Source organism: Labeo rohita, chromosome 17 (genome assembly GCF_022985175.1).
Source record: "Labeo rohita strain BAU-BD-2019 chromosome 17, IGBB_LRoh.1.0, whole genome shotgun sequence".
In the NCBI taxonomy this organism is placed as follows: Eukaryota; Metazoa; Chordata; class Actinopteri; order Cypriniformes; family Cyprinidae; genus Labeo; species Labeo rohita.
The window spans coordinates 24,975,491-24,992,058 of NC_066885.1; the positions used below are offsets into that span (position 1 = coordinate 24,975,491).

The window sequence follows — 16,568 nt, forward strand, 5'->3', positions numbered from 1 at the left end:
AGTCTTCACCAGGGTGTACGGAGTACAATATTGACTGCTAAACTCAACACAGATCATGGAGAATCAGGTGCAGGTAATAATGGTTGTAACAGTAATAATTAATTTGAGGTAATTGCTAAACACTCAAAGTTCTGGTGTCATATAATACAAACCACCAAAGTCCATTTCTTGACCGTGTTCTCAAATTCACCAAGACTAAATTACATTAAATGCGTGTTTATGTAAAAAGAATGAAACTTGGCACCGAAACTTCTCACGCTGAGCATGAAACGAATTTTCATCAGAGAAGAGTTTACATACCTTAACGAATTCGCTCTGTTCGTGGGCTTAAATACGTAAGGGATGTTTTCACTTTCCTGCAGTGGAACAATGGAAGAATAGGAGTGTGATAGCGTGACATATGAAGATTACTGTATGTTGATAATATTGGTGTTCTACTGTTAGTAATAAGTAAGGAGTAATTGACGCTCCACGACGCAAAGCGGGTGTGTATTATTTTGTAATAATTCAACGGACCAGAGTTAATTATTATTGTGCTTATACTACGGTTACCACACCTCAAGACATTGTACAAGACTTGTATTTCAAGACTTCATTAGGTTTTAGTTTTTAAAACTCTCTTGTGAGTAGGATGAATTTCTTACGCATCTTTTCCAACACCTACGTTGCCAATTCCAAAACGCAATTTTAGACCTAATAGTGGTTTGAGCAGTTGATAGCTGACTAAGGCAGTTAATAATGAAATTATTAGAAAGACAAAGAAAGAGAGAGAGAGAGAGAATTACCTGTGTGTGTGTCTCAACACTGTGCTCAGCAACAGCAATTCTACTAATAGCGAAACTACAAGTTCATCTTCAAGAACAGCGTCATTATTAGTGAGAAGTTGAAGTCAAAAGTTTACCCTTTCCAACAATGACTGTATATTTTTGAGATCCATCTTTTCACACTGAGGACAACTGTGGGACTCATATGCAACTATTACAGAAGGTTCAAACACTCACTGATGCTCCAGAAGTGAAACCATACATTAAGACCCGGGGGTGTAAACTTTTGAATAGAATGAAGATTTGTACATTTGTCTTATTTTGCCTAAATATCATATTATTTTCATTTAGTACTGCCCTTCAGAAGCTACAGAAGATACTTACATATTTCCCAGAAGACAAAATAAGTCAAATTGATCCTGATCTTCAAATTCAAAACATTTTCACCCCCTGGCTCTTTATGCATGGTTTTTCCTTCTGGAGCATCAGTGAGCAATTGAACCTCCTGTAATAGTTGCATATGAGTTCCTCAGCTGTCCTCAGTGTGAAAAGATGCATCTTAAAATCATACAGTCATTGTTGAAAAGGGTTCAAATTCACAAAAATGCTGAAATACCTAAGAATTTTTGGGACCAGAAAGATTGGGCAGTTTAACTATTCGGGACAAACAAGTGACTCATGGACAACTATCACTAAACAAACCAATAAATAAATAAATAAATAAAATCATTCAGGTAACAACACAGTATTAAGAATCAAGTGTATGTAAACTTTTGAACAGGGTAATTTTTGTAAATTCGTCTTTTATGTGAAATATCGCACTCAGGTCAGTACTAAATAAAAAATAACATGCATTTTGTATGATCCCTCTTATTTTGGGAAAATTTATATTTTGCAGATTCTGCAAGATGTATGTCAACCTTTGACCTCAAATGTAATTCCGTGTCAAAAACATGGAAATAATTTTCATTTTTGTCATATTGTTTACTATATTTATTTGTTTGGCCAGTGTCACTGTGGGCTTTTGGTTATTTTGCTGTTTTAGGCTGTAAGGACTTTTGAAATAACTGAAATCATTTGGTGAAGTGATATAGACATGTAATGTGGTCAAGACCTGCCTGGAACTACTTTAGCCCTGCGTTTCCCTAAAAATAATTGCACACCTTAGAACGTTTGACACCCAGTTAGATTCAAGCATTCAACAGCGCCGTAGTATAATAATGATAAGAGTAGAATTGTAACACATCTGGTGCTTAGATAGAATATGTCTATGTTAAACACATTTCCATTTTGTTAGCCTATCCCATTTCAACCAAAAAACCAAACCTTTATAACTTTGTTTCTTCTGTGGAACACAAATTAATATATTTAGAAAATTGTTTCAATGAAAGTGGCATTCTAGACGCCTTTGATTATATGACAATTACATATCTTATTTTGTGTTCTGCAGATGAAATAAACTGACACAGGTTTGGGACAACATGAGGATGAGGATGACAGAACTTGAATTTCAGGGTGAACTATCCTTTTATAGGAGTAACCAGAGTCATATCGAGACCAAAATATCATAGATTTCTTTACACACAGGCAAGCTCAAAATATTTGAGATCAGATTCTAAAAAAGAACAACCAGGTACCGGTGGTGTGACCTCCCGCTGATGTGACTGCCATTGCACATTACGACCTGGTATTAAACAGGTCTGCTTGAAGGAGTTGTCACAAACACCCAAATGCATTATGTTACAAACATACTAAATAAAGCAAAAATATCCCAGTGTGCTGAAATGACCCGTTTTAGAGAAGCAGTAAAGTGCCTGATGAAAACTCATTTGTCTCCCGTGTCTGTCAGACGCCTCACAGCATCTGTGACCCACTCCTTCAGAGTTTTGTTTTGCAGCGGCCGTGTTCCTGCCAGGCAGGGGGTGAGAGGTGCAAATGTAGAGTTGTAATTCAGAGACTCTGGTTTCTGTTGCTGAAGAAGCAGTGAGTGCAGTATTGATGACCGCGCTCTGCACTGTCCTGACCGTCTGTGTAATAGCTGCCAGTCTCCTGCTGTCTGGAGTCTCCACCATCCTCAGCCAGCCATTTCCTTACATCAAAGCAGCCATAACTAAGCTGGACTAAGAAGGATTATCCAGAGCCTCTCACTCTATTTATTTCTAGTTTCGAAATGTTTGTTTAGATGATCAGAATGAGTAAACCAACTGAATTTGTAGAAAAATTAAGAAGATACAGGTCATTTTTTGCAAGGATATTATTTGTTTATTTTGAGGACAGCTACTTCAACCCTAAAACACTACACAATTCATTCAGATGAATTCTGTCATTAATTACTCACCCTCATGTTGTTCCAAACCAGTAAGACCTTCGTTCAACTTTGAAACAGAAATTAACCTAAATCCTAATCTAATCATGACAAACGATATATTGTTGGAAAGATCTAAGACTCCTAAATAGATATTTTACCATATTTTTTGTTACAAATTATGTAGGAAAAGTAATAGGTTAATATATGTCAAGAGAATCTACATCGTAACATGAGTTCTGACCTTTGTCACAAAAGAATTTCTTCATTGCCCTTTTCCCTATCACGCTTTAGAAATCAGTTGAAAACTTAAAATCTCAAAATTCATCATTTGAAAGCCATTTTAAAATCAGACATTGCATTACCATGGAAAATGTACATCCATATCATATTACAAAATGTTTTCATTCATGAATTATAAAAATGTAAGTTTGGATGTGTTTTACGTCTGTGTTCAAAAAGTAGGAGTGACAGTTAAAGGGTTAAGATATTTTTTATGAAATCCAAGAGCTTTGAGCCTGCATAGACAGCAATGAAACTACCATGTTCAAGGCCCAGAAAGGTAGTAAGGACATTGTTAAAATAGTCCATGTGACATCAGTGATTCCACCGTAATGTTGTGAAGCTATGAGAATATTTTTGTGCTCAAAGAAACTATTTTAAGACTGTTTTATGGGCCTTGAACGTGTCAGTTGTGTTGCTGTCTATGCAAGGACAGAATTTTCATTTTTGGGTGAACTATTCCTTGAAATCATCACAGTTATGGATATTAGACAAATTTGGCTGTTGTGTCATTTTACTGTCACATGGGTTGCATTTTTAAGGGGTGTTACACTCCATATTAACTGATTTAAATGCAAGAAAGTTAAGAAAGGTGTCCTACTGAGGTCAGATGAAAATGAAACCTGGAAAGCTTCCATAAGACCCATTAGGCCAAGTAGTGCCAACAACCCACTGATTATTTGTTTTTGTAGCTTCACATATTGCTAATCATTTCTTGTTTGTGTTTGGAATGTCTTAGCAAAGCGAGACACAACGTTTTTACAAGAGGTCAGACAGAGTTTGGAAACCTGAGGCACAAATCAGAGTGACTGTGAGAGGGGAGCATTTTGTGGGATGTCAAACTGGTCATCTTGAGGACGTCATTCCTTGCCCGAGTCTTCATTACCCCAGTCACAGTGGGTCCAGTTGGCCTGTGGTGCCATTGAAACCCAAGCTGTCCTAACCCAGACCGAGACCTGGAAGCATGCGGTGTCAGAAGCGCCATGACTTTATCACTTCCCCTTTGCCCCATCTTCCATGTTCTCTTCTGCTTTATCTCCTTCCCTCCAAAGGCTCAGCTTTATAGGCCACCTCCAGCCACGGGCCCAGCGGTACTAGCTTGAAAAGCCAAAAGAACAGAGGAAAGCAGCTATGTATGTCTGCAGTGAATCAAGAAAGAAATTTCCCTGTGGTTTTCCAAAAGCATTGCATTTCATTGGCTTTACATGTATATTCACCCCGCTACTCAAGTGTCAATGGTGCTTTGCTTGCGCACAATCCTATTAATGTAGTCGCACAGCGTTAATAGATATTCAGGAGTAGCATGATCACAGACGGTCGACTGGTCCTCTGCCATATTGGAGCATTTAGGTTAGAGAGGTTTAACCTCACGTACCATTGCAATGGACGTCTGCCATCTTTATGATCCTGCTCATTAAAATTAACTGTCTGGCTGTAAAAAATAGATTTCCTTTTAATGCTGCCTTCTGGATTCTCTTATGCACCGCTGATTGTGTGTAAAAGAAACCTTGCTCACGTGCGTGTTGCGCTTTTTTTTATTTGACTTCATTTCAGCTGTTGATGAAAGTGTTGTTGGTTCAGAGGCAGCAAATGGAAAACATATTAACATGACTAAGAATTAAACACTGAATAGTTGAAATAAAAAATAAAAAAAACGCCATGACTAAAAACGTTGGTGAATAATTCGGTAGTTGAAAAACAGTTCATTGTTCATAGACTAAGCGATTGAAGCCAATACATTACAATTAATTTTATGATCATTTTCCAGCAATTTTTTTGCCTTATAGATATATATATATATATATATACCACACAATATTTAGTTATCATGGTACCAGACTGGAAACATAGACGGCCAATATCAAATGCCAACCGTTTAAAAATTTTCCTGTCACAACTACAGTCACACAGTTTGACTTGTAAAAATGAAAAAGGAAGTCCTGCAAAAGTTATAAATGCTGCATTTGCAGGATGGTTTTTCACTCATGGGACCTTGTTTATCATGGGATTGATATAATAGTCATAAATGAAATAATGCAGTTCCCACTCCACGCTCCATTCTTTGGGGGAATACCCCTTTATTTAACAAGGCGAATTTAAGAGACCTTTTTAAAAGTTTGGCCTGCCCCTTTAAAGGCAAACCCATCAAACTCAAGCCTTTTGATCAACCCAGTAACCTCCCGCCCTTCCCACAGGGCTTTTTTTAACACCGTCATTATTAGGCCTCAACCCATCAAGCCCGTCTTCCAGCGGGGCATAGCCCCCCCTGTCGGACCCGGTGCTGGTCCATTACATACGGGGTCTGAAAGGGGACGAGGCCCTAGCGCTCGGCCTGGACCTGAAACACTTCACTTCTGTCTATAAAAATACAAAGAGGAGGTGTTCTCCCGCTTTTTATTCTCATTTTCTTTCCTCTCAGAGTGCTTAGAGTTTGCCATTTTACAGGGAGTTTGAGGTCAGGTGGAGATGGTAGGGTTATTTACCCCTAGTGCTCATTTCACCCGTAGAAGCTCCACACTGGCCTTACCTTCACCCTCACCTGGCGATCCAGGATGGCGCTCAGGTCCTATAAAAACAGAGTACAGAAGGTCATTGGCAGTTTTTGATGAACTCACAGATATCGTCACTTGTAAGTATATCTTTTCTTTCTGGGTTTACTTTGAGAGGGATTCTGAGAGCTGGATCTTTTAACAAAGCCTCTGGGCTTTTCGCAGTTCCTCTGTTTGTTGACTTTACAACTGGGAGCTTGGCTCCAAGGCCAAGCGAATCAGCCCTCAACTCTTCTCGAGAGTAAACTCTTTAAATATCTCCAAATCTAGAGGCTAGAGGACTCATGTGAAGACAACTTTATCCTAAGCTTATTTTTTATTCTGCATTTCTTTCAGCAAGCCTGGTGATGCTTTTTGAAAGTCCTGAGGCATCTTCTGCTTCCAAATCTTCCCCATTATCTTCCACTCCCCGGGCTGTGACGTTTGGACCAAGGTTTTTATGACAGGGTAGGCAAGGGGCATGAGGAAATGAGGTGACCCCAAGGTCAGCAGTGGAGTCAGGCAGCTGAAAGCGGACTGTGGCCCTGCCACCTCTGGGCTACAACAAGTTGGGCCATCCCAGTGGAAACTCTGGCATTGGTGGGACAAGACCATCTTCGATCCTTGACCTTGCTCTCATGTGCCTTTAATTAGGATGGATTTAAATTTGTTTACAAGCTCCACTGGTCTTAAATCTTTTGGTTTGGTGCCCCATCCTTTCGCATGCCTCCATCCCTACATCCCCCCTCACTTGACTGCCTGCTGTTTCAGAGTCCCTCTTTTCTTCTTTCTCTTTAATATGGTGTTGGACGTTCGTTTATGATGCTTTTTTAACTGGTTCTTAGGCACGAGTTACAAGCTATTTGGGAATCTACAAAATTGGATGCTGGGGACACCCCTCTAAGATGTTAATCTGTTGCCGATATGAAAGGCTGCTCACCTCGGTAAACCCTCTCATCCGATGGAACCAGGGCACTTTTATGGCCCGTCAGGCACCCGCCTGGATGACTTACTGCTGACCTCTTGACATGGCAGTCAAAGCCATATGAGGAGAGTCTTTCTCATTCTGTGTCTTCCACTCTGAGTTCATCTATTCACGCTTGGAGGCCAAAGGTTGGTTTATTTATCGCTTCTGTGTGCCCAAAAAGATACCCAGCCTGAACCCCTGTCAATTGTCCTGGCCTATAAACAAATCATAGTGTTTGGTGTCAAAGCGCCAAAGGTCCTACAGTTGCTTTGTCCATTTCTTCGTGCTAAAGCATCTATATTGCATAAACCATGGTGGGGGGGTTGGGTGGAGGGGGTTAAGCAGTAAATCCCTTTCCTCAAACTCGCACTCTGCGCTGGTACCACGTTAAACATTTACACAGTTCGGTTTGCCCTTTATTAGGGAGTTACTAGCATGCTTGTTGCTACAAAAACATCTCTTGACCATTTGTATCATATTAAAAATTTACACGGAACTGCAGAACTGTTACTAGCATGTTAGCGACAAAGTTAGCAGCTACAAGGTCTGTGGCTATGGGAGAAGCAAAGCTAATTGGTAAGGATGGGTTAAGTAAATGTTTGACTTCTCCGCTGTGCTAAAGGGGCCGAGAAAGTCAGCAGTGCCGCCTCAGAAAGAACAGAAGGTGGGAGAGAAGAGCGGTTTGGATTTTGACAGACGTCTAAAACTTGTGTCGACACTTTGCACAGATTAGCCAGTGTCCCAGATTTCTTGCCCACAGATAATTGATAGCATATGGTGGACATGCTCTATGATCTCTCACTCATCTAAGCAGAGGAATGTTGAGCATAATGTATGTATGGCAATGATGTTTTCCAGAATTTATAAATTCTTAATCATTGTTTTTCTTGTGGATATTATTTGGCTTTTTCCCATCTGTGAAATGTAGCCACATGCATGAAATACACTTGTTTAGAGTGAGAATATTGTAAAAGATTATAAGTTAAAAGATTTGTAAGATTGTGTCTTTATTTGTCGTTCTGTTTTTTTTTTTTTTTGTTTTTTTCTTGCAAATGCTCTTTTCGTAATGTGTGTGTGTGTGCATGCACTCTAAAAAAACTTTCAACTCAACTTTGGGTAAGGTTTGGACTAGCCCAACCTTTGGGTTAAAATGTAATCCAAAAATGTAACTCATTGGTTGGGTTAGTCCATAAAAGACTCAAAGTTGGGTTTGAAACAACCTAGTTTTTTTTTTTTTTTTTTTTTTTTTTTTGGAGTGAACATGTTTGTTTGTTTGTGTGTGTGTGTGTGTGTGTGTGTAGGTGTGTACTTGTTCTTGCTACTTTGTGGGGACCACATGTCCCCACAAGGATAGTAAAACCTGAAATTTTTGACATGGTGGGGAACAGCCTGCGGTCCCCACAATGTTAAAAAAAAAATGATTAAAAACAGTAAATGATATTTATCTGAAAATGTAACAATGCAATGTTTTCTATAAGGGGTAGGGTTAGGGTTAGGGTTGGGTTAGGGGATAGACAATATCGTTTGGTCAGTATAAAAACTACAGAGGTCTATGGAAAGTCCCCACAATTCACAAAAACAAACGTGTGTGTGTGTTTTATTACAGCAGTATTTTATTATATTTCTTATATAATATTATATTACAGGAGTATTTAGGTTAGTAAGTTACCATTGTACATTTTTGTAAGTGATTATAAACCAATAGTGTGCTATCTGTGGAACAGAGCTCACTGGTTGATGTATTAATAAATGTATTAATATTTCTTATTCAAGGTTTGTAGCATAATATTTTGTGTAAATCAGGTCTAATGGTGACATATTAACATATTTTAATTTTTCAGGTTTCAAATCCAGAGAGGGAAGGGTGACCCAAACAGCTATAAAGGCCTTGGAGACTGTTTCAGAACGATATTTCGGACTGAGGGGTAAGTTATAAATATTGTTGTTAAATGTGACCATGGACCACAAAATCAGTCATAAATCACATGGGCATATTTTGTAGCAATAGCAAATAATACATTGTATGGGTCAAAATGATCGATTTTTCTTTTATGCCAAAAATCCTTAGATACTAAGATCATGTTCCATGAAGATATTTTGTAAATTTTCTACCATGAATATGTCAAAATTCAAATTTTAATTAGTAATATGCATTGCTTATAAATATAAATGTATTGTAAATGTATAAATCTCAATTTAAAAAAAAATGACCCATATTTTTTTTTTGGCCCAGGGTCACATATAAAAAAGAGCAAAGAAGCAAATTACAAACCATAAGACATATACGTTTTTCAAATACAGTAGGTTTAACATGTATGCATTTATTTAACATCTTATGTTGTTTGATTAACATTATTGACACAGGTATTCAAATAGGCTGCTGTCCCTTTAAGCATATATTACATACACTGACACACATCCAGTTTTCACCCACCATCATAGAAAGAAAGTACTAATAGTTTTAGATCACATACATAAATAGTCTGATTGTGCATAATTATTTCACAGTATGTGTCTGTGCTGATCGTGCACATGCTTCTGGTGTGTGTCGTATCCCGCTTCACTAACTGCAAGTTAATCTATAACTTTACTCTGTAAAATTGTGAATGGATGGTAATTTTGTTTTAGGGCAAGCTTGGCTACCTCACCTAGACTGTTCTCGTATGACAGAACACTATACTACCAGCTCATTTTGATCACCTATTTTGAAATGTAAAGACATTTTGAAATTCAAGTATATATAAATGGAGCAATTCCAAAAGGGTCCTCGCACTGCAGTGCTCAGGCCCTAAAAACACTAAAAATAGAAATACAGGACTCTCCTGGGAAAAACATGATGTCTGGTCACCCTACTTAACTTTGCAGTTTATATTATATAATATGGGATTGACTAGTGGTACAGTTTCAAGATATCAAATACTGACCTTGACCTTCATCACCATTCATTTTCAATCTTTGTATCTTTTGTAATTTATAACTTAATTTTGGATGGAAGTATGAATGGCACTTCTGATTTGTAATGTTTTCTTTCGGTACTTCCCATCTGCTGTTTTCATGTATTCAGTGTAAACTAGGTACATATTTTTGTATGCATGATAACAACATACACCTGATGACAGACAGTGTTTTGAGTAGTAAAACTGTTGTACAAAAATCACAAACTTTAAACCCACCTGCCCTGAAATATGCAGTATGTCAATCTCGAACAAGCAAGTGCAGTCATAGGTTTATATTAAGCATGCTCAACATGTGTCATGTTTACTACCTCTGCTCATAGGAAATCACACATATGACGTAGTGTGCTTGAGGCAAAGATTTATCTGTTTCTTTTTCCTTTTTTATTTTCCTTCCCCAACTGATTTGCGCTCCTTTCAGTTTTTCCTCCCCTCCCTCCGCCACACAACATGAAGCACGTGTCAGATCCCAGACAGTGTGCAGACTTGAAAGAAAGCTCTGTTTATGGCAAGATGACAGCTTTACAGTGGATCTAAAGCTGATCCGCAGCAAGGTGTGAGAATATATACGCGCCCGTGTGGCCCCAGGTGACACTGACGGAGCGGCTCTGGCTGGCTGTTGTGAGATCCATCGTACTTTCCCTCTCCACAGCGCTGTCATCGGCTGCATCCCGCAGGCCTCCCCTGCAGATTATGCTTCTTCTTTCTTCTAAAACCAATTATCACCCTCCGACTGTTTGTGCTGTGGCTGGAATCACCACACAGTAGCCAGTAGCATGATCAGCCCCAGGCTGAACCACTTAGTTTTAATTTACACAAATGGTGGTGGGAGTTACTGTTGTGGAATTATTATTGAAAATAAACATGCTCTTGCTGTATGGGCCAGCATTACACTCTTGCTCTCGGTCCATATTTTGCTTCAGTCCTCCCCTCTGTGCGGTAGAAACTCGAGCCCTTGGGCTTCCACACACCAATTAGCTCAGAGCTGGAGATCCATCTGTGAATTGGCTCCGAGTCTGTTTGAAATGTTATGAACATTTACTTGCGTCATGATGTAGCATGTGTGAATCATCATAGAAAGAAAGTACTAATAGTTTTAGATCACATACATAAATAGCCTGATTGTGCATAATTATTTCACAGTATGTGTCTTGGCCGGTTATTTATAGACAAGTTTGTTGGTGTTTTGAGCAGCAGGTAAGTTGCTAAGGCTTCAAAGCACTTTGAAGTTTGAAATGCAGTTATTCTTTTAAATGTGCACTGCCAGTCAAACGTTTTTGAACAGTAAGATTTTACTGTTTTTTTTTTTTTTTTATGAAGAAGTCTTCTTTCTAGCAAAAACAAATATTTTTCCTATTTGAAACAACTGTTTTCTATTTGAATATATTTTAAAATTAAATTTATTTCTGTGATCGAAGCTAAATTTTCAGCATCATTACTCCAGTCTTCAGTGTCACATGATCGTTCAGAAATCATACGAATATGCTGATTTGCTGTTCAAGAAACATTATTTATTATTATAATTCTTATCAATATTTAAAACAGTTGAGTACATTATTTCAGGATTCTTTGATGGGGAAAAAAAAGATCCAAAGATCAGCTTTTATTTGAAATAAATAAAAAGCTTTTGTAACATTATACACTATACCATTCAAAAGATGGAGTCAGTGTATATGTATATGTACTTTTTTTTGTGGGGAAAGAAATTATAGAAATTAATACTTTTATTTAGCATGGATGCTTTAAATTGATCAAAAGTGATGATAAAGACATTTATAATGTTACTAAATATTTCTATTTCAGATAGATGCTGTTCTTCTGAACTTTCTATTCATAAAAGAAACCTGAAAAAGTTCTACTCTGCTGTTTTCAAAATAATAATAATAATAATAATAATCTTTTTGTGCAGCAAATCAGAATGTTAGAATAATTGCTAAAGTATCATGTGACTGGAGTAATGATGCTAAAAATTCAGCTTTGAAATCACAGGAATAAATTACATATTGAATATATTCAAATAGACACTGTTATTTTAAATTTAAAATTTTACTGTATTTGCTGTACTTTGGATCAAATAAAAGCGGGCTTGGTGAGCAGAAGAGACTTCTTTAAAAAACATTAAAATCTTACTTTAATCTTTACTAAACTTTACTATGAATAGACAATATATAGGTCATGGACAAGATGTTTTCTTCTTTTGTGGTGATTTAAAAAATTCAGCATGATTTTAATTTCCGGATCTCTATAAAATAATGCAATTCTTATGTTGTACATAAAATGCATAATAACATATATTGATTAAATAATTTTAGAGTTCTTTGAAGTTTTTGACTGTGTTTAGTCGGTTAATTTCCAAACAGGAATGTTGTATGACTGTATGTTTCCTGTAAACATCAAAAAGGAAGGCTTATGTTGCTTCACATTGCAGAATTTTTTTCTCTTGTAGTAAATATATGTGTATATGTAATTCATACCATATTTGTCTTTTATGGCTTTAAGTTGCATACCCACTGAAGTTGCCACATTTTTAGTGCTTTTTTATTAATACCTTTGTGTATCAAACACAGTGATGCACACATTTATTTATCTCTAAGACCAAATAGAAAACCTGACGTATTAGCCATTATTTTAAACATTAGTGTGGGAATGACTGCATACATGTCATTACATGATCAGATCAGTTTCTGAGCTACTTTTTTGCATTAATCACTGGAGGCAATTAGCTGATGAATTGGTGTTGTTTTACTCTGTCTGTCATGTTTGATTTCAAGCCAAAGCTGAAGAAACGTCCCTGCTTCTCATCTCCTCGCTCCTTGATTTATGAGCCTGGAGCCGTTGTGGCGCCCCGAACCAATGTCAAGGTTAAAGGCTCGAGAGGCAAATGACAATATTTGCAGATCAAGCATTCAGGTTGTTGACAAGGGATAGGACAGGAAAAGCTGAAAGTCACCCGGTCCAGCATGTAAGATCTCAAGCGTACACTTTCTTAGAGCAGATAAAGAGCAAAATGTAAATACTCCATATACGTTTCCCCGTCAGCAGCCGAGTGATTCATTGACGGTCGGTCCCATAACAGGGATCAAACATTTTGCCTCATTATCCAATTTGGTTAATGTATCATTTCCTTCCTCTGCTTTTGTTATGTTGAAGGATGTGGCTATGAGTTGAATGGGAGAAATGGGGTTTGATGCAAATCAAAGACAAATCACACCTATACAAACTCCAGCAGCTGGACCCACATGTACCTAAACGTGTGAGCATTTGCTTATGAGGGCCAACTGCGTGCTTACATTTAGAGTCAAATTGGCATTCAGGCATAGTCAAACCAGGCGTAGTCAAATGGGGTCCTAAGTGCGTGTGTAACAAATTGGAGCTTTATCTCACCACCTGATGTTTCTTAGACTGACCACACCCGGGAAACATGCGGCCGGCGTTTGCATGCGCCGCAAGGGGGGCGACGGGAGGGGGGCTTCCGTTTCGGCCAGACAAAAGCCCTGCATGTCGGTCCCACTCCGCCAGACACTTTCGTTCGGCACAATGCCTCTCTGTTGCCGTTCCACCTGACAAGTGAGGCTTGTGACGTCTGACACATCGTGATGCTGGTGAAATCGAGATTGTTTGTCATCCGATGAGATGTGTGGTAGTAATTAGCCACGGGTCAGAGGCTTTGGAGTGGCGGTCACGGCGTGGGCAAATTCGCTCGCTAATCGCCTCATCTCTGTTCGCAGAAACGATAATATTTACACCCCAACTAAATCAGCCGAGGACATCTCTGTTGACTGCTGGGGCATGTTTTCACAATACAACGACAGAAGTTCACATGCAGCTGTCACGCTACTCTGTCCACCCTGTCCACACACACGTGTGTTCAATATCAATACGTGCTAGAACTGATACTGAGAAATCAGGGATGTATCAACCATCTAATACGTGGATGTTACCTGATCTGAGGCTTAAGCTGTTAGCAGTAGTTCAACCAAAAATGAAAGTGCTCTAATGCTCTAATGTCATTACAAACCTTTTTTTTTTTTTTTGAGCATACAAGAATGCTTCACACCAAGCTTTCCAAGAGCAAACAAAACAATGGTTTTGCATTCAAAAACAATAAATTGACATACTTTTTGTAATGGCAATTTAATGCTTTTAAATTATCAGGAAATATTTTTAGAAAAGATTTACCATTAAGATTTTACAATTGATTAATCCATTAGTTATCATAAGAATCAACAACAACTGATTTACAGCATTTATTTGTTTATTTTTATATTTTATAATTTAAAGTTATATTTTTGGGCTTTTTTGGGCCTTTAATGGACTGGACAGTAGAGAGATGACAGGACAGTACTGGGCATAGTGAGGGGAACAGGATCGGCAAAGGACCTCGAGACGGGATTCGAACTCGGGTCGCCGCAAGCACAGCTGTGCTATATGTCGGCGCACTAACCACAAGGCTGTTGGCGCTGAAAATTTTTTAATGTTTTTGAAAGAAGGCGACATTACTTATTGCAAAATAATTTTGCAATTTAAAGTGACTTTTCAAATATAGTTTATATATTTAAGTTCAAAAGTAAAGAATTTATTTGAAATCTAGGCTCTTTTGTTACATTGTAAGTATTTTTACTGTCACATTTGATCAATTTAATGCATCCTTGCAAAATAAAAATATTATTTCTTTTAAACAATGTTGATGTTATGTTTAATGTTATGAGTACTTATTAATGTTATTGATGTTAAAGTTATTGGTTAATGTGCTATTTTTTAGTGTTCGTTTGTGTTCGCTCACAATATTGTAATGTTGTTTGATACATTTATGTATATTATTTGAATATATTTTAAAATGTAATTTATTCCTGTGGTCAAATCTAAATTACCAGCATCATTACTCCAGTCTTCAGAAATTAAAGAAATTAATACTTTTATTTGATGCTTTAAATTGATCAAAAGTTATGTATAATGTTCCAAAAGATTTTGATTTCGATGTTGTTTTTCTGAACTTTCTATTTATCAAAAAAATAATAATAAAATCGACTGTTTTCAACATAATAATAATAATAATAATAATAATAATAATAAATGTTTTTGAGCAGCAAATCAGAATATTAGAATGATTTCTGACGGATCATGTGACTGGAGTAATAATGCTAAAAATTCAGCTTTGAAATCACAGGAATAAATTATATTTTAAAATATATTCAAATAGAAAACAGTTATTTTAAATAGTAAAATTATTTCAAAATTTTTCAGTTTTTACTGTACTTTGAATCAAATAAATGCAGGCTTGGTGAGCTGAAGAGGATTCTTTAAAAAAACATTAAAAATCTTTGTTTAAAAACTTTTGACTGATAGTGTATATGATGTGTTGTTATATTATAATATTACCTTAACTGTATTGCATTACCAAAATGTTTGATAAATAAGCATATAATGTTATTGATTAATTTTTTGAGAGCCCTAAACACCTTTGAGACATTTCATAGAACATTTTCGAGGGGTGATTCAATTTGTTGATTCAATTTGTTGTCACTTTTTTATTTTAAGATAAACTTCTTCCACATTCTAAACAAAATTGCACAATCCTCATTATCAACTTTAATTCTTAAAATGAACATTGCATGGACTTCAAAGAATGAAATCGTCTTTTGATTTCTTTGATTGCAAGTCTTCAATAAACTTTAGCTAATACAGCTCTAAAAGAGGCAGAATGACCCGTTGATTTCAAGCATCAATATTTATTGTCGTTCCTACTAACCAAATGTATCACACCACAATAAATTCAATGACAGACCTTTTCTTTTTGACATATTACGACAATACCGAAACAACACGCACAATTCTAGGTAAATGTTAGCTCTTTACCATACTGCATGGTTTTTGTATAAGAGAATGAGAAGCGAGAAGAAAAGCTCAGGTGTTTCCCTTGCTCGGGCTTGTCCTGACTTTCAGATTGACAGAAAGCATAACAGAGTCAGGTTTCAGCTTCAGAAAAAGTACATGTGCTCTCCAAACAATGTCTGCTTCTCAAGGTGCACATGTCTGCATTTAGGGCTGGTGAGAACGTGCTGAAGCATTGATCAGACTGGAATCTCAAAATGCGGACACTTAGTTTGGTCAGCGTTTGGTTGTGAATGTCCATGAGATCCTGTACGATATTTAAAATCGAAGAAAATATTCTAGTAATCTTTTCTGTTAAGATACAGCATGGTAGGCTAACACATTTGGATCATCCACAGTTTGATATACAATTATTGCCGTTGCAACGTTAACCCCCGTATCACGAACGGTTATGCAAGTAGCCTTGATATCTAGATGAGCTCAAACATATTTCAGCTTTCTATGTATATTCAAACGAGAAAAGATATTAGTGATAGTGCTGTTGGAAGACAAAGACTGTTTGTGTTCATTTGCTTATCATACCTGTCTACTTCTATTTGCAGTTCTAACTCTATTATTTGATAAGTATCCCTTAAAGCTATTTTCTTAAAAGCAATACTGTGACAGTTATGCGTTCTTAAGAACTCGTCATTAATTATATAGCAGAAGCTGTAGAATCTCACCTGTTTTGACACTAGTGCCAAGAGATAATAAGCTCTCTTAATCTTTTTAGACACTGAAAACCTAAAAATGTAGTTCCTTTGGTTGAGGGCTTTTGTTTTTCATTTACAAGTGCTTGTTTGTGTGTTTGGACCAGTTTAACCTGTTCTGGTTTGGAAACAGTACCCTGGAAACAGTAGTGCATTACAACTGAAGCTGAGCTCAATGCATGGTAAA

The 16,568-nt window shown here is 37.1% G+C and overlaps 1 protein-coding gene across 1 annotated transcript in view; it reads left to right on the forward strand.

The window, feature by feature from the left end:
* The window catches only part of slc25a21 (solute carrier family 25 member 21), a 123,464-nt gene that overhangs the window by 87,576 nt on the left and 19,320 nt on the right, over positions 1-16,568 (forward strand). The window contains exon 4 of the mRNA XM_051134031.1: positions 8,688-8,771. Coding sequence (XP_050989988.1) covers positions 8,688-8,771 — 84 coding nt within the window. The remainder of the gene's footprint in view (positions 1-8,687; positions 8,772-16,568) is intronic.